General features: G+C 47.5%; 1 protein-coding gene across 2 annotated transcripts in view; it reads left to right on the forward strand.

The window, feature by feature from the left end:
* Positions 1-23177, forward strand: part of ilk (integrin-linked kinase) — a 122486-nt gene that overhangs the window by 39389 nt on the left and 59920 nt on the right. For both annotated transcript variants that reach the window (XM_072262426.1, XM_072262428.1), the window contains exons 3-6: positions 1084-1249; positions 5396-5491; positions 13929-14025; positions 21579-21662. In XM_072262426.1, coding sequence (XP_072118527.1) covers positions 1084-1249; positions 5396-5491; positions 13929-14025; positions 21579-21662 — 443 coding nt within the window. The remainder of the gene's footprint in view (positions 1-1083; positions 1250-5395; positions 5492-13928; positions 14026-21578; positions 21663-23177) is intronic.

Below are 23177 nucleotides of genomic sequence, written 5' to 3' on the forward strand. Positions count from 1 at the left end.
GGGGTTACTAGCCCTATGCCCACCCCTCCTCCTTTTGGAGGCGGGCAAAGTTGAGATACGATATGCTCTGTGTTTTCCATAGATGCTGCCTGGCCTGCTGAGTTCCTCCAGCAATTTTTGTGCGTTGCTATGTGTGAGATTGATGTCCCTGTTCCACAGAAACTACTAAATATTGAAAATTAGGATGAATGTAGGGATAATAGTAGGTGAATCTGGGACTAGAGGGCACGGCCTCAGCAGAGAGGATGTCCATTTAGAACAGAGGTGAGGAGGAATTTCTTTAGCCCAATGGTTCCCAACATTTTTTATGCCATGGACCCCTACCATTAACCAAGTGGTTCATGGACCCCAGGTTAGGACCCCCTGCTTCAGGCAGAAGGTGATGAATTTGTGGAATTCATTGCAGCAGATGGCGGTGGAGGTCAAATCATTGGGTATATTTAAAGTGGAGGTTGATAGGTTCTTGACTAGTCAAAGGTTATGAGGAGAAAGCAGAAAGAATGGGGTTGAGAGGAATAGTAAATCAGCCATGATAGCAGAGCACACTTGATGGGCTGAATGGCCTAATTCTGCTCCTATGTCTTACAGACACTCTTGCTGGGTGAATGTTAAACACCCTGCCCGGTGTATGCTGTTCCACCAGAGAGTTCTGTAGCACTGTGCACTTCAAACACATCTCTCTGATCCACCTAGGCTCATCATAAATATGCCTGGCGTCTGAGGGCCTGCGTGTGTGCGTGCATGCGTGCATTCGTGTGTGTATGTGTGTGTATGAGTGCATTTGTGTGTGTGTGATGTTTCTTCCTGGTGGATCAGTCTCGCTGGGACCCTTGAGGTGACTTGGTAGTATAAAACTATTACAGTGCAAGTGACCCTGGATCAGTGTCTGTAAGGAAATTGTAAGCTCCCCCTGTGAAATGCATGGGTTTCCTCCAGGTGCTCTGGTTTGTTCCCACATTCCAGAGATGATGGGTGAGAGGTCACGTCCGTGTAGTGGGGTGGCATTGGCTCGTTGGGCTGAAAAGGCCTGTTACTGTGCTCTATCTCTGAATAAGTAATAAGTAAAGCCTTGTGATTCGGCAGGGATGACCATGGATTCAGTCCCCTACACTGGGCGTGTCGTGAAGGCCGGTCCAACGTCGTTGACATGTTGATCATGCGAGGAGCTCGTATCAATGTGATGAACAGGGGCGATGACACCCCCTTGCACCTAGCTGCCAGTCACGGACACCGTGATATCGTTCAGAAGGTAAGGGTCAGACGCTAGGTCTCAGAGAGCTGGTATGAGTCAGGGTCTCAAAGAGAAGATGTGAGCCAGGGCTTTGGGTGTTGGGCCAAGTGAGAATAGGACCAATCAAGTGTGACAGTGGAAAAGTGTGTATGGAACCTGAGGAGATAGCGGAGGTACTTAATGAATGCTTTGCTTCAAAATTCACTACGGAAAAGAACCTTGGCGATTGTAGGGATGACTACAGCGGACTGAAAAGCTTGAGCATATAGACATTAAGAAAGAGGAAGTGCTGGAGATTTTGGAAAACGTCAAGTTGGATAACTCACTGGGTCTGTACGAGATATACTCCAGGCTACTGTGGGAGGGGAGGGAGGAGATTGCTGAGCCTCTGGCAATGAACGTCTCAATGGGGATGGGAGAGGTTCTGGAGGATTGGGGGATTGTAGAAGTTGTTCCATTATTCAAGAAAGGCTCTAGAGATACCCCAGGAAATTATAGACCAGTGAGTATTACTTCAGTGGTCGGTAAGCTGATGGAGAAGATCTTGAGAGGCAGGATTTATGAACATTTGGAGAGGATTAATATGATTAGGAGTAGTCAGCATGGCTTTGTCAAAGTCAAGTCGTACCTTACTAGCCTGATTGAATTTTTTGAGGCTGTGATGAAGGTAGAGCAGTAGATGTAGTGTATATGGATTTCAGCAAGGCATTTGATAAGGTACCCCATGTGAGACTTATTGAGAAAGTAAAGAGGCATGGGATCCAAGGGGACCTTTCTTTGTGGATCCAGAATTGACTTGCCCACAGAAAGCAAAGTGTGGGTTGTAGACAGATCATGTTCTGCATGGAGGTCGGTGACCAGTGGTGTGCCTCAGGGATCTGTTCTGGGGTGTCTTCTCTTCATGATTTTTATAAATGACCTGGAGGAGGAGGTGGAAGGCTGGGTTAGTAAATTTGCTGATGACACAAAAGTTGGGAGTGTTGTGGATAGTCTGGAGGGTTGTCAGAGGTTACAGCACGACATCAATAGGATGCAAAACTGGGCTGAGAAGTGGCAGTTGGAGTTCAACACAGGTAAGTGTGAGCTGATTCACTTTGGTAGGTCAAATATGATGGCAGAGTATAGTCTTACATAGAACATAGAATAGTACAGCACAGTACAGGCCCTTCGGCCCACAATGTTGTGCCAACCCTTAAATCCTGCCTCCCATATAACCCCCACCTTAAATTTCCCCATATACCTGTCTAGTAGTCTCTTAAATTTCACTAGTGTATCTGCCTCCACCACTGACTCAGGCAGTGCATTCCACGCACCAACCACTCTCTGAATAAAAAATCTTTCTCTAACATCCCCCTTGAACTGCCCACCCCCTACCTTAAAGCCATGTCTTCTTGTATTGAGCAGTGGTGCCCTGGGGAAGAGGCGCTGGCTATCCACTTATTATCTTGTATACCTCTATCATGTCTCCTCTCATCCTCCTCCTCTCCAAAGAGTAAAGCCCTAGCTCCCTTAATCTCTGATGATAAGGCATACTCTCTAAACCAGACAGCATCCTGGTAAATCTCCTCTGTACCCTTTCCAATGCTTCCACATCCTTCCTATAGTGAGGTGACCAGAACTGGACACAGTACTCCAGTTGTGGCCTAACCAGAGTTTTATAGAGTTGCATCATTACATCGCGACTCTTAAACTCTATCCCTCGACTTATGAAAGCCCATAAGCTTTCTTAACTACCCTATTCACCTGTGAGGCAACTTTCAGGGTTCTGCGGACATGTACCCCCAGATCCCTCTGCTCCTCCACGCTACCAAGTATCCTGACATTTACTTTGTACTCTGCCTTGGAGTTTGTCCTTCCAAAGTGTACCACCTCACACTTCTCCGGGTTGAACTCCATCTGCCACTTCTCAGCCCACTTCTGCATCCTATCAATGTCTCTCTGCAATCTTTGACAATCCTCTACACTATCTACAACACCACCAACCTTTGTGTCATCTGCAAACTTGACAACCCACCCTTCTACCCTCACATCCAGGTCGTTAATAAAAATCACTAAAGGCAGAGTCCCAGAACCGATCCTTGTGGGACACCACTAGTCACAACCCTCCAATCTGAATGTACTCCCTCCACCATGACCCTCTGTTTTAAGGTGCTTGGAAGTAGGTACAGAGGAGATGTCAGGTATAAGGTTTTTACGCAGAGGTGAGTGTGTGGAATGGGCTGCTGGCGACTGTGTGGAGGTGGATATGATAGAGTCTTTTAAGAGGCTCCTGGATAGGTACATGGAGCTTAGAAAAATAGAGGGCTATAGGTAACCCAGGGTAATTTCTAAAGTAAGTACATGTTTGGCACAGCATTGTGTGCCAAAGGACCTGTATTGTGCTGTAGATTTTCTATGTTTCTAAGTGGTTTGCAGTAGTGTGGTGTATTGACTTGTCTGGTGCTCTGGGCTGTACTGTCAGGAGTTTAGTAGAATAAGGGGGGAATCTCATTGAAATCTGTCAAATATTGAAAGGCTTAGATAGAGTGGATGTGTTGAGCATGTTTCTGTAGTGGTGGAATCTAGGACCAGATTAGAGGGACATCCATTTAGAACAGAGATGAGGAGGAATTTCTTTAGCTAGAGGGTGGTGAATCTGAAATTCATTGCCACAGATGGCTATGGAGGTCAAGTAGTTGGATATATTTAAAGTGGAGGATGATAAGTTCTTGATTAGTCAAGCTGTCAAAAGGTTACAGGGAGAAGGCAGGAGAATGGGGTTGAGAGTGATAATAAGTCAACTGTGATAGAATGGTGGAGCAGACACAATGGGCTGAATGGCCTAATTGTGCTCCTCTGTCCATATTGTCTTCTGGTCTTGATGAGGACGCACCAGGAGTGTGTGCACAGACTGGTCCCCCTGCCTGAGAAGGGAGAGGGCAGACAGTTACCAAGGTAGTGGGCTTAAAACAGGAGAGCATGAGCAGTCTGAGAGTGTGTTCTGTCTAGTTCAGAATTCATCATCGGAAAGGAGTCTATACCTCCTGTGGATATTCCAGTTTCTTCCCACACTCCAAAGACAGATTGGTTAGGAGCTTAATGATTATTGTAAGTTGTCTTACGATTAAGCCGGGGTTAAATCGGTGGGCACCTGGGCAGTGTAGCTCGTTGGACCAGCAGGGCATGTTCGACACTATATCTCTAAACAAATAAAATATAATTAAAATAAAATGAAAACCTGGCAGGGGTGGGGTGAACCTCTGGGATTCTCCACCATGGATAACGTAGAGGTTCAGGCTTTGAGTTTATTCCGACCAAGGTGAATGGATTTGTGGATACTGAAGGTGGAGGGGTGTGCATGTCATGCAGCAAGGTCAGCCTGAAGCAAGTTCTGCCTGAGCCGACTGCCTCGCTTGCAGGGTTACATTCGTACTTGGATGTCCTTGGAGTGCGAACATGTTCTCTGTGGGTATAGTGGGGCATTTCCAGGAATTGTGGGTCCTCAGGGAGTTCATTGTTTTTTCAAGAGCAGTAATCATATTTTAATTTGAAAGTGTTCACACTCTTATAAATCCCTGATTTTGTTTTTGTGTGAATAAATTGTAGTTTTTTTAAAAGAAAGGCACAGATCCACACAGATTACTTCCGTTCCCTGTTCACAGTATTCCTCTGTAAGCTCCAGGCTGCAGGAATGTTGGACAGAAGCTGTGTGTGTGTGGTGGGGGCAGGCTGACGATGAACATGCCGCTGGTGTCGAGCGTGTGACTGACGTTGGACTTGCCGCAGACTTCGAACGTGTGACTGACGTTGGACATGCCGCAGACGTTGAGCGTGTGACTGAGGTTGGACGTGTCACACACGTTGGGCGTGCGACTGACGTTGGACGTGTCGCAGACGTCAAGTGTGTGACTGACGTTGGATGTGCCGCAGATGGTGAGGGTGCGACTGACGGACGTGTCGCAGACTTCGAGCGTGCGACTGACATTGGATGTGTTGCAGATATTGAGAGTGTGTCTGACGTTTAACATGCCGCAGACTTGTGTTGAATGTGTGGCTGATGATGAGTGGGTGGCATTGCTGGGGACAGACCACATGGTTCTCACTGTCTTCCCTCTCCTGGAACAGAGTGTCGAGAGCTTAGCATGAACCTGTTGTGTTTCTCACCGTTTGTCTTTGTGTTCACAGCTGATCCAGTGTAAGGCAGACGTGTGCGCCGTGAACGAACATGGGAACACACCATTGCACTATGCCTGCTTCTGGGGCCATGACGAAGTGGCGGAGGTGAGAGACGGTGCATTCATTGTGACGTGGCCGTTCGGCATGTTCCCCACCCCATACCTTACCACCACTCTCTGCCCCATCCCCCTCCCTCCCCGCTGCAGGCTGTCCTCTGAGTGGAGACATCTCAGATCTGCCAGCACAGTAATGCAGTCAGAGACCACTACAGCAGGGAAACAGGCCCTGCAGCACATCTCGTCTGGTCCGAAATATTATTCTGCCTTGTCCTATCAACCTGCACCCAGACCGTAGCCCTCCCTACCCTTCCTATCCTTGTACTTATCCAAACTTCTCTTGAATGCTGAAATTGAGCCTCCATCCACCACTTGTGCTGGCAGCTCGTACCACAATCTCACCACCCTCTGAGTAAAGAAGTTCTCCTTCATGTTCCCCTTAATCATTTCACATTTCACCTTTCACCCTTGACCTCTAGTTCTAGTCTCACCCAACCTCAGTGGAAAAACCCTAGTTTAATTTACTGTTTGATACCCCTCATAATTTTGTTTACAGTGGATTTTGGTTAATTTGCGACAACTCTTAAGGAATAAAAACTAATTGAAAAAGTAGCCAGGATTCCCTCTGCTTATTTGGGACACAGTGCCACTTGACTGGGGCAGGAGTCTGTTACCGAACAGTTTCTAACTTGCATCATTCACCTGCGCTTGTGTGGCCATTAGTTACTACAGTTTGCTTGGAGTCGAACGGTTTTTAAGTAGTGTTGGTTTCGTGTATTTGTGGTCTAAAATCAGTGATTTTTGTCACTGATATTCAGCAAGAGAAAAGCAGTAAGACAATTCAAACACAAACAAGGGGAAATTTGCAGATGCTGGAAATCCAAGCAAAACACACAAAATGCCGAGGAACGAAGCAGGCCAGGCAGCATCTATGGGAAAGAGGACATTTGATATTTCAGGCCGAGACCCTTCAGCAGGACTGGAGAAAAAAATCTGAGGAGTAGATTTAAAAGGTGGGAGGAAGGGAGAGAAACACAAGGTGGTGGGTGAAACCTGAAGGGGGAGGGATGAAGTAAAGAGCTCAGAAGCTGATTAGTGAAAGAGATACTAAGCTGGAGAAAGGAGAGTCTGATTAGAGAAACACAGAAAACCTACAGCACAATACAGGCCCTTCGGCCCACAATGCTGTGCCGGACATGTACTTGCTTTAGAAATTACCGAGGGTTACCCATAGCCCTCTATTTTTCTAAGCTCCATGTACCTATCCAGGAGTCTCTTAAAAGACCCTATTGTATCCACCTCCACCACAGTCGCCGGCAGCCCATTCCACACACTCACCACTCTCTGAGTAAAAAACTTACCCCTGATATCTCCTCTGTACCTACACCTAAGCATTTTAAACCTGTGTCCTCTTGTGGCAACCATTTCAGCCCTGGGAAAAAGCCTCTGACTATCCACACAAACAATGCCTCTCATCATCTTATACACCTCTATCAGGTCACCTCTCATCCTCCGTCACTCCAAGGAGAAAAGGCCAAGTTCACTCAACCTATTCTCATAGGGCATGCTCCCCAATCCAGGCAACATACTTGTAAATCTCCTCTGCGCTCTTTCTGTAGTTTCCACATCCTTCCTGCAGTGAGGTGACCAGAACTGAGCACTGTACTGCAAGTGGGGTCTGACCAGGGTCCTGTATAGCTGTAACATTACCTCTTCGCTGTTGAACTCAATCCCACAGTTGATGAAGGCCAATGCACCATATGCCTTCTCAACCACAGAGTCAACCTGCGCAGCAGCTTTGAGCGTCCTATGGACTTGGACCCCAAGATCCCTCTGATTTTCCACACTGCCAAGAGTTACCATTGACACTATATTCTGCCATCATATTTGACCTACCAAAATGAACCACCTCACACTTTGCAGTGGCCTCCTGCCTAGCAGGCCAGACAGTGACCACGCGGCGATTGCTACACCGGGAAAGGAGAGGCGATGTATTGCGCGTACACTTCCCTGGGTGAGCGGGATGTCAGGCCCAGACCTCACCCGCCCTCCAAACCCGGGCAGGTGGGGCTCGTTGCCCTTGTCAGGTCATCCACCTTGGAGAAGAACACTCTGACGTAACTGCTACGACCCAAGGACCTCACTGTCACCGTCCCAGCTTGCTAGGCTATGGCAGATGAACCCTGGGTGTAAAGTGTGGGGCCAGTACCGTGCACACTGCACTCCACCCAAAATACCATTGCGCAGGCCGAAGGACACACCCATGTCTACGACCATCCTCCTCGACCATTCATCAAGCCCTGCAGTGATGGGAAAGGGGCGAAAACGGCAGGAGGAAGATGACACTGGAAGCCGCAATTCCGATCCTGCATGCAGGCGGTTCAGGGGTATGGGTCGTCTGATGTTGACCCCGGAGACGACGATATCATTCAGCAGCACCCTGAACGACCAATCAGCCTTCTCTAAGGACAGCACTGCTTGCTCCACACGGAGAAGGGCCTAGAAAAGGTGGCCTAACCAAAGCTCGTTTCCATTTCCCCCATTTGGCTAGCCACGGTCAACAGGCATCCTCAAAGGCAGTCGAACAACAACAAAAAAGAAAAGATACACACCTGCCTCACAAAAAGTGCAAGGACTAAAGCTCGCATGCTGGAACATCAGAACCATGCTCGATACAGCAGACAGTGGTCGCCCAGGACGACGATCCGCTGTAGTTGCACATGAACTTTCAAGACTGATTGTTGACATCGCTGCTCTCAGTGAAGTCCACTTCCCAGAGGAAGGCAACCTTCAAGAACATGACGCCGGCTACACCCTCTGCTGGTCAGGCAAGGCAGAGACTGAGAGACGCCTTTCTGGCGTTGGGTTTATGGTCAGGAACTTCATTGCTTCCAAACTTGAAAAATTGCCAACAGGTCACTCCGACCGCATCATCTCCATGCGCCTCCCACTTCGAACCAAGCAGCATGCCACACTCTTCAGCGTGTACGCCCCCACTCTTCAAGCAGATCCTGCAGAAAAGGACAAGTTTTACACTGATCTGCGCAAACTCGTATGGAACGCCCCTGCAGACGACAATGTCTTCATCCTTGGCGACTGGAAAGGAGTACTTGGCAAACATGGTGTTGGAAACTGCAATGACAACAGGCACATTCTGTTAGAGTTTTGCACAGAGCAGCAACTCACCATCACTAACACCATTTTCCAGCAGAAAGACAGTCTGAAGACAACCTGGATGCATCCTCGGTCCAAGCATTGGCACCTCATAGACTGAGTCTTGGTGTGCCAGAGAGACCTCCGGGATGTCTTACTCACCCGAGTGATGTCCAGCGCAGAGTGTCATACGGACCATCGTCTTGTTCGCTGCAAACTCAGTCTCCATTTCAAACTCAAGCCGAAGAGAGGAGGTGCTCCAAGGAAGAAGTTTCAGGGTGGCAACCTCCAGTCAGCTGAAGTGAAAGCTGACTTTCAGATGAATCTTCAGTCGAGGCTTCAGGATCCCGGTTTCCCCACAGACTCCTCTCCAGGAGTGCTTTGGGAACACCTAAAAACCACCATCCTGCAAACCTCTGAAGAAGTGCTGGGGTTTTCCACAAAGAAGAACAAGGACTGGTTCGGTGAAAACAACCAGGAGATCCAAGAATTGCTGTTGAAGAAGAGATCTGCCCGCCAGGCGCACCTTGCTCAGCTGTCTTGTCCTGATAAGAAAGCAGCCTTTCGCCTTGTATGCAGCAACCTCCAGCGCAAGTTTCGAGAGATTCAGAACGTGTGGTGGACCAACCTCGCAAAGAGAACTCGGCTTTGCGCAGACACTGGTGACTACAGGGGGTTTTATGAAGCCCTGAGAGCGGTGTACGGCCCTTTGCACCAGGTCCAGAGTCCCTTGCGCAGTGCAGTCAGCCAAACGCTCTTCACAGACAAGGCGTCCATCCTGAACCAGTGGTCGGAACGTTTCCAGACTCTCTTCAGTGCCAACCGCATGGTCCAAGACTCAGCAATTCATCGCATCCCACAACAGTCAGAGAAAACAGAACTGGACAAGATTCCAACCCTAGAAGAGACAGTCAAGGCCATAGAGCAACTAAAAAGTGGCAAGGCAGCGAGAGTTGATGGAATCCCACCTGAGATTTGGAAGCATGGGGGCCCAGCATTACACACCAAACTCCATGAGTTCCTTGTCTGCTGCTGGGAACAAGGTAAACTACCACAGGCCTCCGTGATGCAGTCATCATCGCCCTGTATAAGAACAAGGGGGAAAAGTCGGACTGCTCCAACTACGGGGGGATAACTCTTCTCTCTGTTGCAGGAAAAATCCTGGCAAGAGTGCTCCTGAACAGATTGGTGCCCATCATTGCAGAAGAACACCTCCCAGAGAGCCAGTGTGGCCTCAGAGCCAACAGGAGCACCACCGACATGGTATTTGTTCTCAGGCAGCTCCAAGAGAAATGTAGGGAACAGAACAAGGGATTGTACGTGACGTTTGTCGACCTTACCAAAGCGTTCGACACCGTGAGCAGGGAAGGTCTGTGGCAAATCACGGAACGACTGGGATGCCCCCCGAAGTTCCTCAGCACGGTCATCCAGCTACACGAAGATCAGTGTGGCCAAGTCAGACACAACAACGACCTCTCAGAACTCTTCCCAATAGGCAACGGAGTAAAGCAAGGCTACGTCCTCACGCTGACTCTCTTCACCATCTTCTTCAGCATGATACTCGAAAGGGCCACAGAAGACTTTGATGACGGGGACGGTGTCTAAATCCGATACCGCACCGATGGCAGCCTGTTCAACCTGAGGCGATTACAGTCCCACACCAAGACATTGGAGCAACTCATCCGAGAGCTACTCTTTGCAGATGATGATGCCCTTGTTGCCCACACAGAGACAACCCTGCAGTGTATAACATCCTGCTTCGCAGAGGCTGCCGAGCTCTTTGGACTGGAAGTCAGCTTGAAGAAGACAGAAGTTCTCTATCAGTCTGCACCTCAGGAAGATTACTACCCTCCCCGCATCACCATTGGTGAGGTAGAGCTGAAGACAGTCCACTCAGCTACCTGGGGTGCACCAACTTGTTAGATGCCAAGATTGACAGAGATTGACAACAGACTGGCAAAGGCAAACAGCGCATTCGGCAGGCTGTACAAAAGAGTCTGGAACAACAAGCATTTGAAGAAAGGCACAAAGATCAGCGTGTACAGAGCCATTGTACTGACCATCCTCCTGTACAGCTCCGAGTCGCGGGTCACCTACCGTCACCACCTACGACTCCTTGAGCATTTCCACCAGCGCTGCCTCCACACCATCCTCAACATCCACTGGAGTGACCTCGTCACCAACATCGAAGTCCTCGAACAGGCGGAGGCCACCAGCATTGGGGCCATGCTGTTGAAGACGCAGCTGCGCTGAGCAGGGCACGTCTCCAGGATGGGGGATCATCGCCTGCCCAAGATTGTGCTGTATGGCGAACTCTCCACTGGCCACCGTGACAGAGGGGCACCGAAGAAGAGGTACAAAGACTCTCTGAAGAAATCCCTTGGTGCCTGTCACATTGACCATTGCCAGTGGTCTAATCTAGCCTCCGATCGCGAGGCCTGGTGACACACCATTCACCAGTCTGTCTCCTCCTTCGAGGACGCACGCAGGGCTGGCATTGAGGACAAAAGGAGAAGGAGGAAGAACCGTGACACAGCTGCACCAAACCCAGAACAGAAATTCCCTTGCAGCCGCTGTGGCCAGGCCTGCCTGTCCCGTATTGGCCTCATCAGCCACCAGTGAGCCTGCAGCAGACGCGGGCAGCCCGCTTCCTAAATCTTCATTCACGAAGCCAAGCCATGACTGACATCTACTGCTCTACATTCATCAATGTGTTTAGTCACATCCTCAAAAAATTCAGTCAGGCTCGTAAGACACGACCTGCCTTTGACAAAGCCATGCTGACTATTCCTAATCATATTATACCTCTCCAAATGTTCATAAATCCTGCCTCTCAGGATCTTTCCCATCAAGTTACCAACCACTGCAGTAAGACTCACAGGTCTATAATTTCCTGGGCTATCTCTATTCTCTTCCTTGAACAAGGGAACAACATCTTCAACCTTCCAATCCTCCGGAACCTCTCCCGTCCCCATTGATGATGCAAAGATCATTGCTAGAGGCTCTGCGATCTCCTCCCTCGCCTCCTACAGTAGCCTGGGGTATATCTTGTCCTGTTCTGGTGATTTATCCAACTTGATGCTTTCCAGAAGCTCCAGCACATACTCTTTCTTAATGTCTACATGCTCAAGCTTTTCAGTCCACTGCAAGTCATCCCTACAATTGCCAAGATCCTTTTCCGTAGTGAATACTGAAGCAAAGTATTGAGTAAGTATCTCTGTTAGCTCCTCCAGTTCCATACACACATTTCCACTGTCATACTTGATTGGTCCCATTCTCTCACGTCTTATCCTCTTGCTCTTCATATGTTTTTAGAATGCCTTGCGGTCTTCTTAAACCCTGCTCGCAAGGCCTTCTCATGGCCCCTTCTGGCTCTCCTAATTTCATTCTTAAGCTCCTTCCTGCTAGCCTTATAATTTTCTAGGTCTCTATCATTACCTATTTTTTTGAACCTTTCATAAGCTTTTCTTTTTTTCTTGACTGGATTTTCAACACCTTTGTACACCACAGTTCCCGTACCCTACCATAACTTCCCTGTCTCATTGGAATGTACCTCTGCAGAAAGCCACGCAAATATCCCCTGAACATTTGCCACATTTCTGCTGTACGTTTCCCTGAGAACATCTGTTCCCAATTTATGCTTCCAAGTTCCTGCCTGATAGCCTCATATTTCCCCTTACTCCAATTAAATGCTTTCCTTACTTGGCTGTTCCTATCCCTCTCCAGTACTATGATAAAGGAGATAGAGTTGTGATCACTATCTCCAAAATGCTCTGCCACTGAGAGATCTGACACCTGACCAGGTTCATTTCCCAATACCAGATCAAGTACAGCCTCTCCTCTTATAGGCTTATCTACATATTGTGTCAGGAAACCTTCTTGAACACACCTAACAAACTCTACCCCATCTAAACCCCTTACTCCAGGGAGATGCCAGTCAATACTGGGGAAATTAAAATCTCCCACCACGACAACCCTGTTATTATTGCGTCTTTCCAGAATCTGTTTCCCTATCTGCTCCTTGATGTCCCTGTTACTGTTGGGTAGTGTATTAAAAAAAACAGTGGCGTTATTGACCCCTTTCTGTTCCTAACTTCCACCCACAGAGACTCAGACAACCCCTCCATGACTTCCTCCTTTTCTGTAGCTGTGACACTCTCTCTGATCAACAGTGGTACCCCCCCCCCCTTTTACTTCCCTCCCTGTCCTTTCTGAAACATCTGAAGAAGACAGAAGGCCATGGAAGAAAGAAAAGGGGGGAGGAGCACCAGAGGGAACGATGGGCGGACAAGGAGATAAGGTGAGAGAGGGAATGGGTAATTGTGAAGGAGAAGGGGGAGGCATTACCAGGAGTTTGAGAAATCAATATTGGGTAACCCTAGGTAATTTCTAATGAAGGTACATGTTCGGCACAGCATTGTGGGCTGAAGAGCCTGTGTAGTGCTATAGGTTTTCTGTCTTTCTATGATATTCATGCCATCAGGTTGGAGGCTACCCAGACAGAATATAAGTTGTTGTTCCTCCAACCTTAGTGTGGCCTCATCGCGACTGTAGAGGAGGCCTGGATTGACATATGGGAATGGGAAGTGGAATTGGAATTAAAATGAGTGGCCACTGGGAGATCCGGCTTCTTCTGGCGGAGGGAGTGTAGGTGCTCGGTGAAGCGGTCTCCCAGCCTACATCAAATAAGAGGCCACACTGGAAGCACCGAACACAATGTATGACCCCAACAGACTCACAGGTGAAGTGTCACCTCACCTGGAAGTGCTGTTTAGGGCCCTGAATGGTAGTGAGGGAGAAGGTGTAGCATTCTGGTGCTGCTGGGATGGCCTCCTGTGTATCGGTGACACCTGATGTAGATCGGGAGACTGTTTCGCCAGGAACTGACAGATAATGCCTCCCTCATGTCCTTCACCATTCCCCATCCCCTTTTCCCTCTCTCACCTTATCTCCTTGCCTGTCCCTCACCTCCCTCTGGTGAATTTAATTTAAATATATAATTTTTTACTTGGTTAAATGGCAGTTAGTCTTCGTTAGACATGTTTAACTATTTCCATGCAGCTTCTGCTGATTGGGGTAGCTGCTTATTTAGGCCAAATGTACTGATCCCATCTGTTCCAATTAACTGTAATCCACAGTAACTCTATCAAGACACTCTGTATACCCCATTCTCCTACAGTCCAGGGAATAAGGTCCTAACATTTTCAACCTTTGCCGAGAACTAAAATCCCTGGAGAATGAGTTTTGACTGGGATAAGAAGCCCGACCTGATGTGTGAGCCAGTGACGCTGTGTGACCATTGCCCCACTCACTGTGAATGTTCTCTTTGTCAGGACCTGGTGAGCAATGGAGCTCTCGTCAGCATCTGCAGTAAGTATGGAGAGTCCCCCCTGGACAAGGGGAAGGCACATCTGCGTGAGCTGCTGAAGGGTACGTGTGTGCTGGTCGCGACAACTCATGGCCTGTGTGTCTCCTATAACACCCGTTTTCTCTCATGTACATATTCTGGACACCTGTATCTCTCAGCGTGCACGCCTTTGCATCGCCTCCACAGCTGCCTGTAACAAAGAATTCCACAGACTCACCACTCTCTGGCTAAAGAAATTCCTCCTCTTCTCTGTTCTAAAAGAACACCCGTCTATTCTGACGCTATGTCTTCCAACTTAGACTCTCCCGCCATTAGCAACATCTCCTCCATCAAGGCCTTTCACCACTTGATAGGTTTCAGTGAGTTCACCCCTCATTCATCGGAATTCCAGCAAATACAGGCCCAGAGCCGTGAAACGCTTCTCATATGACAAGTCATTCAATCCTGCATTTTCATTAGCCTCCTTTGACCCCTCTCCAGTTTCTAAGATAAGGGGCCCAAAGCTGCTCACAGCGCTCTTAAGTGAGGCCTCATCAGTGCTTTATGAAGTCCCAACATTACATTCGTGCTTTTATATTCTTGTCTATAAGAGATATGAGCAAAATTAGGCAATTGGGCCCATTTAGTCTGCTCTGCCATTCCATTGTGGCTGATCCTGGACCCCACTCAACCCTATACACCTGCCTTCTTGCCATAACCTTTGATGCCCTGACCAATCAGAAAACTTAATTTTCACTTTAAGTATACCCATAGTCTTGGCCTCCACTGCTGTCTGTGGCAGAGCATTCCACAGACTTACTACTCTCTGCCTAAAAAAATTCCTCCTTACCTCTGTTCTAAAGGGTTGCTCCTCAATTTCGAGGCTGTGCCCTCTAGTTCTGGATACCCCCACCACAAGAAACATCCTCTCCACATCCATCTTACTTAGTCCTTTCAACATTTGGTAGATATAATTGAGATCCTTTAGCATTCTTCTAAATTCCAGAGAGTACAGGCCAAAAGCTGCCAAGTTCTCCTCATATGTAAGCCTCTTTAATTCCAGAATCATCCTCGTGAACCTCCTCTGGACTCCCTCCAATGACAACACATCCTTTTTGAGATATGGGGTTCAAAACTGTTGACAATACTCTATGTGGCCTGTCTAGTGTCTTATAAAGGCTCAGCATTATCTCCTCGCTTTGATATTCTATTCCCCTTGAAATAAATGCTAACATTGTATTTGCCTTCTTTACCACAGTCACAGCGTGTAAATTAACCTACTGGGGGTCTTACACAAGGACTCTTTAAGTCCCTCTGCATCTCTGATGTTTGAATCTTTTCCCCATTTAGATAATAGTCTGCACTATTGTTCCTTTTACCAAATGCATTATCATACATTTTCCAACACTGTATTCCATCTGCCACATTTTTGCCCATTTTTCCAATCTGTCTAAGTCTTACTGCAATTGCATTGCTTCCTCAGCACTACCTACCCCTCCACCTCTCTTTGTATCATCTGCAAACTTTGCCACAAAACCACCAATTCCATTATCTAAATCATTGACTAACAATGTGAAAAGTAGCGGTCCCAATACTGACCCCTGAGGAGCACCACTAGTCACTGGCAGCCAAACAAAAAAGGCCCCTTTTATTCCCAGTCACTGCCTCATGTCTGTCAGCCATTTCGCTATCCAATCCTGTATCTTTCCTGTAACACCACAGGATTTTCTCTTCTTAAGCAGCCTCATGTGGCACCTTACCAAATGCCTTCTGAAAATCCAAGTAAATGACATCCATTGCCTTTCCTTGTCCACCCTGTTTGTTACTTCCTCAAAAAACTCGTAACAGATTTGTCAGGCAAGATTTCTCCTTGAAGAAACCATGCTGACTTTGACTTAATTTAACATTAATCTCCAAAGACCCCAAAACCTCGTCCTTAATAGTAGACTCCAACACTTTCCAAACCACTGAGGTTAGACTAACTGGCCTATAATTTCTTTTGCCTTCCTCCCTTCTTAAAGAGTGGAGTGACATTTGCAATTTTCCAGTCCTCTGGGACCATGCCAGAATCAAGTGACTCTTGAAGGGTTATGACCAGTGCATCTGTTATCTCTTCAGCAACTTCTTTCAGGACTCCGGGATGTAGTCCATCTGGTCCAGTTGACTTACCCACCTTAAGACTTTTCAGTTTGCCTAGCACTATTTCCTTTGTAGTAGCAACATTACTCAGTCCTGACATTCAAGGACCTCTGGCACACTGCTGGTCCTAGTGGCAGTCTTCCACTGTGAAGTTAAATGCAATGTACTCATTAAGTTCATTTGCCATTCTTTGTCCCCCATTACTACCTCACCAGCTCATTTTCCAGTGGTCCAATATCAACGCTCACCTCCTTTTTACTCTTTAAATAACTGAAAAAACTTTTAGTATCCTGTTTTATATTATTGGTTCGTCTGCCATCATATTTCATCTTTTCCATTCTTACTGCTTTTTTAGTTGCCTTTTGTTAGATTTTAAAAGCTTCCCAATCATTCAACTTCCCACTCACTTTTGCTACCTTATATACTGTTTCCATGGCTTTTATGCAGTCCTGAACTTCACTTATCAGCCACAGCTGCCATTAGAGAACTTTTTCTTTTGTGGAACATAACTATCCTGCACCCTGTGAACTATTCCCAGAAACTTCAGCCATCACTGCTCTGCCATCATCCCCACCAGTATCCTCCTCCAATCCACTTGGGCAAGCACCTCTCTCATGCCTCAACAGTTCCCTTTATTCCCTTGCAATAAAGATACATGTGACTTATGCTTCTCCCACTCAAACTGCAGTATGAATTCAATTAGGATCACTGTCTCCTAAGGGTTTCTTTACATTAAGCTCCCTAATAAGATCTGGGTAATTACACAACACCTAACCAAAGATAACCTTTTCCCTAGTAGGATCAAGCACAAGCTGCTCTATAAAGCTGTCTCATAGGCACTCAACAAATTCCCTCTCTTGTGATCCGACACCAATGTGATCTTCCCAATCCCCTTGCATATAGAAGTCCATTACAATTGTGACATTACTCTTATTACATGCCTTTTCCAGCTCCCTTTGCAATCTCAGCCCCGCACCTTGGTTACTATTTGGAGGCCTGTATATGATTCCTATAATATCTGATAGTCATATTGGATACAATAGACTGACCCTTCTGAACATTGGAAAGATGGCATTTATCCATTATGTGCCGCCTTTCCTACACTGGGAACCTCTGCTTGCGCGATCCATGGGAGATCCATCTCTTACACCACCACTACCTTGGAAGAAGCGCTGGAGGCGAGGGAAAAGGGCCGGTGTCCTGGTGAGGCTGAGACGGCGTGCAAATCAATTGCCGCTCCCTAGCATACTCCTGGCTAACGTTCAGTCCCTGGGCAACAAGCTTTGTGAACTGAGAACCAGAATCTCCCATCAGTGAGAAACAAAGGAATTCCACATTTTTGTGCTTAGTGGAGACCTGGCTGATGGAGGAGATACTGGATCACGCCATCGAGCCCTCTGGGTTCTCCCTGTTCCGGGCAGACAGATCGAAAAACTTCTTTGGGAAGAGTAAAGGAGGAGGGGTATGCTTCATGGTCAACAATGCTTGGTGTGACCCCCAGAATGTGCATGCACTCAAATCCTTTTGTTCCCCAGACCTGGAATACCTGGTCCACCTGGTGCTGCTGTGCAGACCCTACTGGCTGCCGAGGGAGTTCACGGCTGTTATCATCATAGCAGTGTACATTCTGCCGCAGGCTGATACTGACCTGGCTCAAGGAACTGTACGAGACCATCAGCACCCCGCAGACTGCACACCAAGGGGCTGCCTTCATCGTCTCTGGTGACGTTAATTGAGCATCGCTGACAAAAATCTCTCCCAAGTTTTGTCGGCACATCCAGGTGAGCACTAGTGGAGATAACACACTTGACCACTGCTACGCTCCCTTTTGCAACGCTTACAAAGCTCTCCTTCGCTCAGCTTTTGGAAAATCAGATCACTCTTTGATCCTGCTTTTGCCGACGTACAGGCAGAAGCTGAAAGAAGAGGAAGCCATAGTTAAAACAGTCCACTGTTGGTCCGACCATTCGGCCTCCATGCTGCAGGACTGCTTCGATGACATCGACTAGAATGTCTTCCATGATGAAGATGTCTCCAAGTTCACTGATGGAGTCATGTGCTTCATCCGGACGTGCATCAACGATGTTGCCCCCAGAAGTCGATCAAGGTCTTCCTGAACCAGAAACCCTGAATCACTAGTTCCGTGCGAGCAGCACTGACGGCATTGCCGGCAATCAGCAGGAGCTCAAGCACAACAGATACAATCTGCACAAAGCTATCGAGCCTGTGAAACAACAATACAGGGACAAGATTGAGTCACGATTCACAACGAATAGCATACATGACTTGTGATGAGGGTTGCATACCATCGCAGACTTCAAAGCCAAATGTTGTGGTGCTGCCAACATTGTGGCCTCTCTCCCAGATGAGCTCAATCGATTTTATGCTTGGTTCGATGTCACTAACTCTGATCCTCCGAGGAAAGCCACCACTACAACCTACAACCTGGTCACCTCTGAGACTGAGGTACGTAGATGTTTCCAACGAGTGGACAGCCACAAGGCTGCGGGACCGGTCGGCATCCCAGGGCGAGTACTCAGGATGTGCGCAGCACAACTGGCAGGTGTATTTACAGACATTTTTAATCTCTCCTTCTCCCAGTGTAGAGTGCCCTCCTGCTTCAAATTATCCACCATTGTCCCTGTACCAAAAAAGTCCAAGGTACCATGCCTGAACGACTGGCGTCCTGTCGCACTCACCTCAATAATAAACAAATGCCTTGAGAGACTGGTCAAGGATTACATCTGCAGCATGCTACCACCCAAACTGGACCCCCCACAATCCACCTACTGACACAACCAATCAACAGATGACGTAATAGCCACTGCTCTACATACCGTCTTTACGCGTCAGGAGAAGAAGGATGCTTATGTGAGAATGCTGTTCTTGGACTATAGTTCAGCATTCAACACCATAATTCCATCCAGGCTTGATAAGAAGCTCAGAGACCTTGGCCTTAACCCTGCCTTGTGCATCTGGTTCCTGGACTTCCTGTCAGATTGCCAGCAGGTGGTAAGAGTGGGCTCTCTCACCTCCAACCCTCTGACTCTCAATACAGGAGCTCCTCAGGGCTGCATACTGTCCCCTTCTTTACTCTCTGTATACCCATGACTGTGTCACCACCCACAGCTCTAATCTGCTAATTAAATTTGCCGACAACACTACATTGGCCTTATCTCAAACAATAATGAGGTGGCCTACAGGGAAGAAGTCATCTCTCTGACACAGTGGTGTGAAGAAAACAACCTCTTCCTCAATGTCACAAAAACAAAGGAGTTGGTTGTGGATTACAGGAGGAATGGAGACAGGCTAACCCCTATTGACATCAATAGATCTGGGGTTGAGAGGGTGAACAGTTTCAAGTTCCTGGGCATCCACATCACTGAGGACCTCATGTGGTTTGTACACATCAGCTGTGTGGTGAAAAAGGCACAACAGTACCTCTTTCACCTCGGATGGTTGAGGAAGTTTGGTATGGGCCCCCAAATCCTAAGAACTTTCTACAGGGGCACAATTGAGAGCATCTTGTCTGGCTGCATCACTGCCTGGTACGAGAACTGTACCTCCCTTAATCGCAGGACTCTGCAGAGAGTGGTGTGGACAACCCAGCGCATCGGGAGTTGTTAACATCCCATGATTCAGGACATTTACTGAGACAGGTGTGTAAAAAAAAAAGGAGCATAGGATCATTGGGGACCCAAGCCATCCCAACCACAATCTATTCCAGCTGCTACCATACGGAAAATGGTACCGCAGCGTAAAGGCCAGGACCAACAGGCTCCGGGACAGCTTCTTCCACCAGGCCATCAGAGTGATGACATCGACTGTTCTACTTATTATAAATTACTATGATTGCACATTGCACATTTAGATGGAGACATAACGTAAAGATTTTTACTCCTCATGTATGTGAAGGATGTAAAAAATGAAGTCAATCAAATTCACAATTGTGTTTAGGAATATGAACTGTAAGTTAGACAGTGAGTCTGGAATGAGCTGTACAGAGAGTCAGGAGCATGTTGTTGGGAATATGAACTGTAAGTTAGGCAGCGAGTCTAGGACGTGGTGTACAGAGAGTCGGGAGCACATTGGGAATATGAACTAAGTTAGACAGAGAGTCTGGAACAAGGTGTACAGAGAGTCGGGAGCACGTTGTTGGGAATATGAACTGTGAGTTAGACAGGGAATAGTTTTTAACTTACCACTGTTTTACGGGACTGCTACAGAGAGAGATTGACTAGATTTTCTGCAAAGTAGACACCCTCTCTGCCTGTGGGTTTGTTAATTTTGTCTGTGCCGGTAGCTCAACTTCCTTCTCTGCTCCATGGAGCATGTTACTGTAGATTGTGGTTTGAAATTGGTTGTGGAGTTTGTTCTGAAGGAACGAGGGATGGAGGGAGTGCTATGTGCTTGCCTGTAGAGGGAGAGCTGAGAAACCCTAAGACTTTTACACAGTACTGTAGGAGCAGAATTTCACCATTTGACTCATGGAGTTTGCTTCACCACTGCATCATGACTGATTTATTATCCCTCTCAAACTCATTCTCCTGCCTTATCAAGAACCTATCAACCTCCGCTTTAAATATATCCAATGACTTAGCCTGCACATTGGTCCATGGGAATGAAATCCACAGATTTGCCACCCTCTGCCTAAAGAAATTCTTCCTCATCTCTGAGCTAAATGGGCGTCTCTCTATTCTGAGGCTGTGCCCTCTGGTCTGGGCTCACCTACTGCAGGAAACACCCTCGCCACATCCACTCCATCCAGGTCTTTCAATATTTGATAGGTTCAATGAGATCCCCCTTTTCTCTTCTGATCTCCAGCCAATACAAGACATGATATTAACCCTTTCATGTTAATCATTAATCTTTTCATTCCTGAGATCATTATCATGAACCTCCTCTGAACCCTCTCCAATGCCAACCCATCCTTCCCTTGATAAACACTAAGGATCGGTGGTGGGAGTTCTTTTCTCACCGCCGTCCATAAAGAGCTTGTTCGTTCTGCCAGTGACTCTGCTGGCTTCCTCCAGATGCTCCTTTTCTCTCACCTTCCACAGACGTACAGGTTAGGGTTAGTAACTTGTGGGTGTTCTATATTAGTGCCAGAAGTACGCCGCCACTTGTGGGCTGCCCAGTACAATCCTCGCTGATTTCATTCGACACAAATGATACATTTCTCTGAATGTTTTGATGTACATGTGACAAATAAAATTAATCCTTAATTTTCTTCATCTTTATGCAACCCCACTCACAGTATACTCTGCTTACTCTGCTCAATACCTCTCTCTCTCTCTCTCTCTCTCTCTCTCTCTCTCTCTCTGCCTCTGCCTTTGTCTCTGTCTCTGAAACATTCAGAGAAATGTATCATTTGTGTTCTCACAACTCTCCCTTTTTCTCTCTCTGTCTGTCCCTCCCCCTCCCCCCACGTCTCTAACCCTCCCTCTCTCTGTCTCTCCATCACACAGCTCTAACTCTGCCCTTCTTTCCCCCACAGAACGTGCAGAAAAGCTCGGCCAGAGTCTAACCAAAGTTCCCTACAAGGACACCTTTTGGAAAGGAACAACTCGTACTCGACCAAGTGAGTGTCCAGTAACCTGTGTTCATACTTAACCTGAGGGTGTTTCACCTTGGGCCATCCACACCACATGGAAGGATTTTACGGATCACTGGGTGGAAGGAGCCTATTTGCTACCTCAGAGGAGCGCAGAGGTGGGGCTGTAGCCTTGCCCTCCCTCCATCTTCTTATTCTGGCTTTTTCCCCTTTCCTTTCCAGTCCTGACAAAGGGTCTTGGCCTGAAACGTTGGCTGTTTATTCGCCGACCTGCTGAGTTCCTCCAACACTTTGTGTGTCGCTCTGGTGCTGTGGACTGATCTATCTCACACAAATGGGAGGTGGCTGCAAACCTTGGGTACCTCACTTCAATTCCTATCATCATAGCTTCTGAAAGCTCTCGTCTTTTTCCTCCTAGATCTAGAGGTAACACACAAAATGTTGGAGGTACTCAGCAGGCCAGGCAGCATCTATGGAAAACAGTAAACAGTCTGTCCTAATGAAGGGTCTCGGGCCAAAGAGTTGACTGTATTCTTTTCCATACACGCTGCCTGGCCTGCTGAGTTCCTCCAGCGCTTTGAGTGTGTTGCCCGGATTTCCAGCATCTGCAGATTTCTCGTATAGAGCTGGACCTCATGGGTTGAGGTGAACCTGAGGGGCAATTTCTTCACTTGGAGGGTGGTGTGAGTGTGGAAGTGGTGGATATGGGTTCAATTGCACTATTTAAAAAAGGTGTGGCTCAGTAAGTACATGGATGATGCAAACACGAGGAATTCTGCAGATGCTGGAAATTCAAGCAACACACATCAAAGTTGCTGGTGAACGCAGCAGGCCAGGCAGCATCTCTAGGAAGAGATAGAGTCGATGTTTCGGGCTGAGACCCTTTGTCAGGACTAACTGAATTTCAGTTAGTCCTGACGAAGGGTCTCAGCCTGAAACATCGACTGTACCTCTTCCTAGAGATGCTGCCTGGCCTGCTGCGTTCACCAGCAACTTTGGTGTGTGTTGCAAGTACATGGATGAGAAGGGTCTGGAGGGCTATGGTCCGGGTGCAGGTCACTGTACTAGGAGTTTTCTGTAACTCTAAAACTCTGTTTATGAGTATGCATTAGGGTTGCAGGTATTGTGAAATTCTTGCAGCAGATTCAAGGGCACATGGGTACACACAACTCACAGAACAGAAATTATCCATAAATAATGCAAGACAGGGAAGAAAGAGAAAAATACCTTAGTGCAAACACAAAACCTCAGTGCAGAGGAAGACACATCAGAGACAAATACCAGGCAGCACCATAGGTGGTCTATAGTGTTGTGGTGCTGAGGTGGTGATCAGGATTGTGTCAGTTAGTTCACCGGTAGGTTCCTGTAGTGATAGAGCTTTGACCAGAGACTGATGCGGTCAGCAGAAGTTTGAAAGGACTTGATTTTTCCAAAGTAGAAAAAGGGAGCAGCAGGATGTGGCAGAGTAATGAATCTTTGACCAGTGACCAATCTGCCTTTGAGGTTGATTAGGAGGAGCAAATGTAAGGTAGAGAGGAGCAA

Source organism: Mobula birostris, chromosome 7, assembly GCF_030028105.1.
Source record: "Mobula birostris isolate sMobBir1 chromosome 7, sMobBir1.hap1, whole genome shotgun sequence".
NCBI lineage: Eukaryota > Metazoa > Chordata > Chondrichthyes > Myliobatiformes > Myliobatidae > Mobula > Mobula birostris.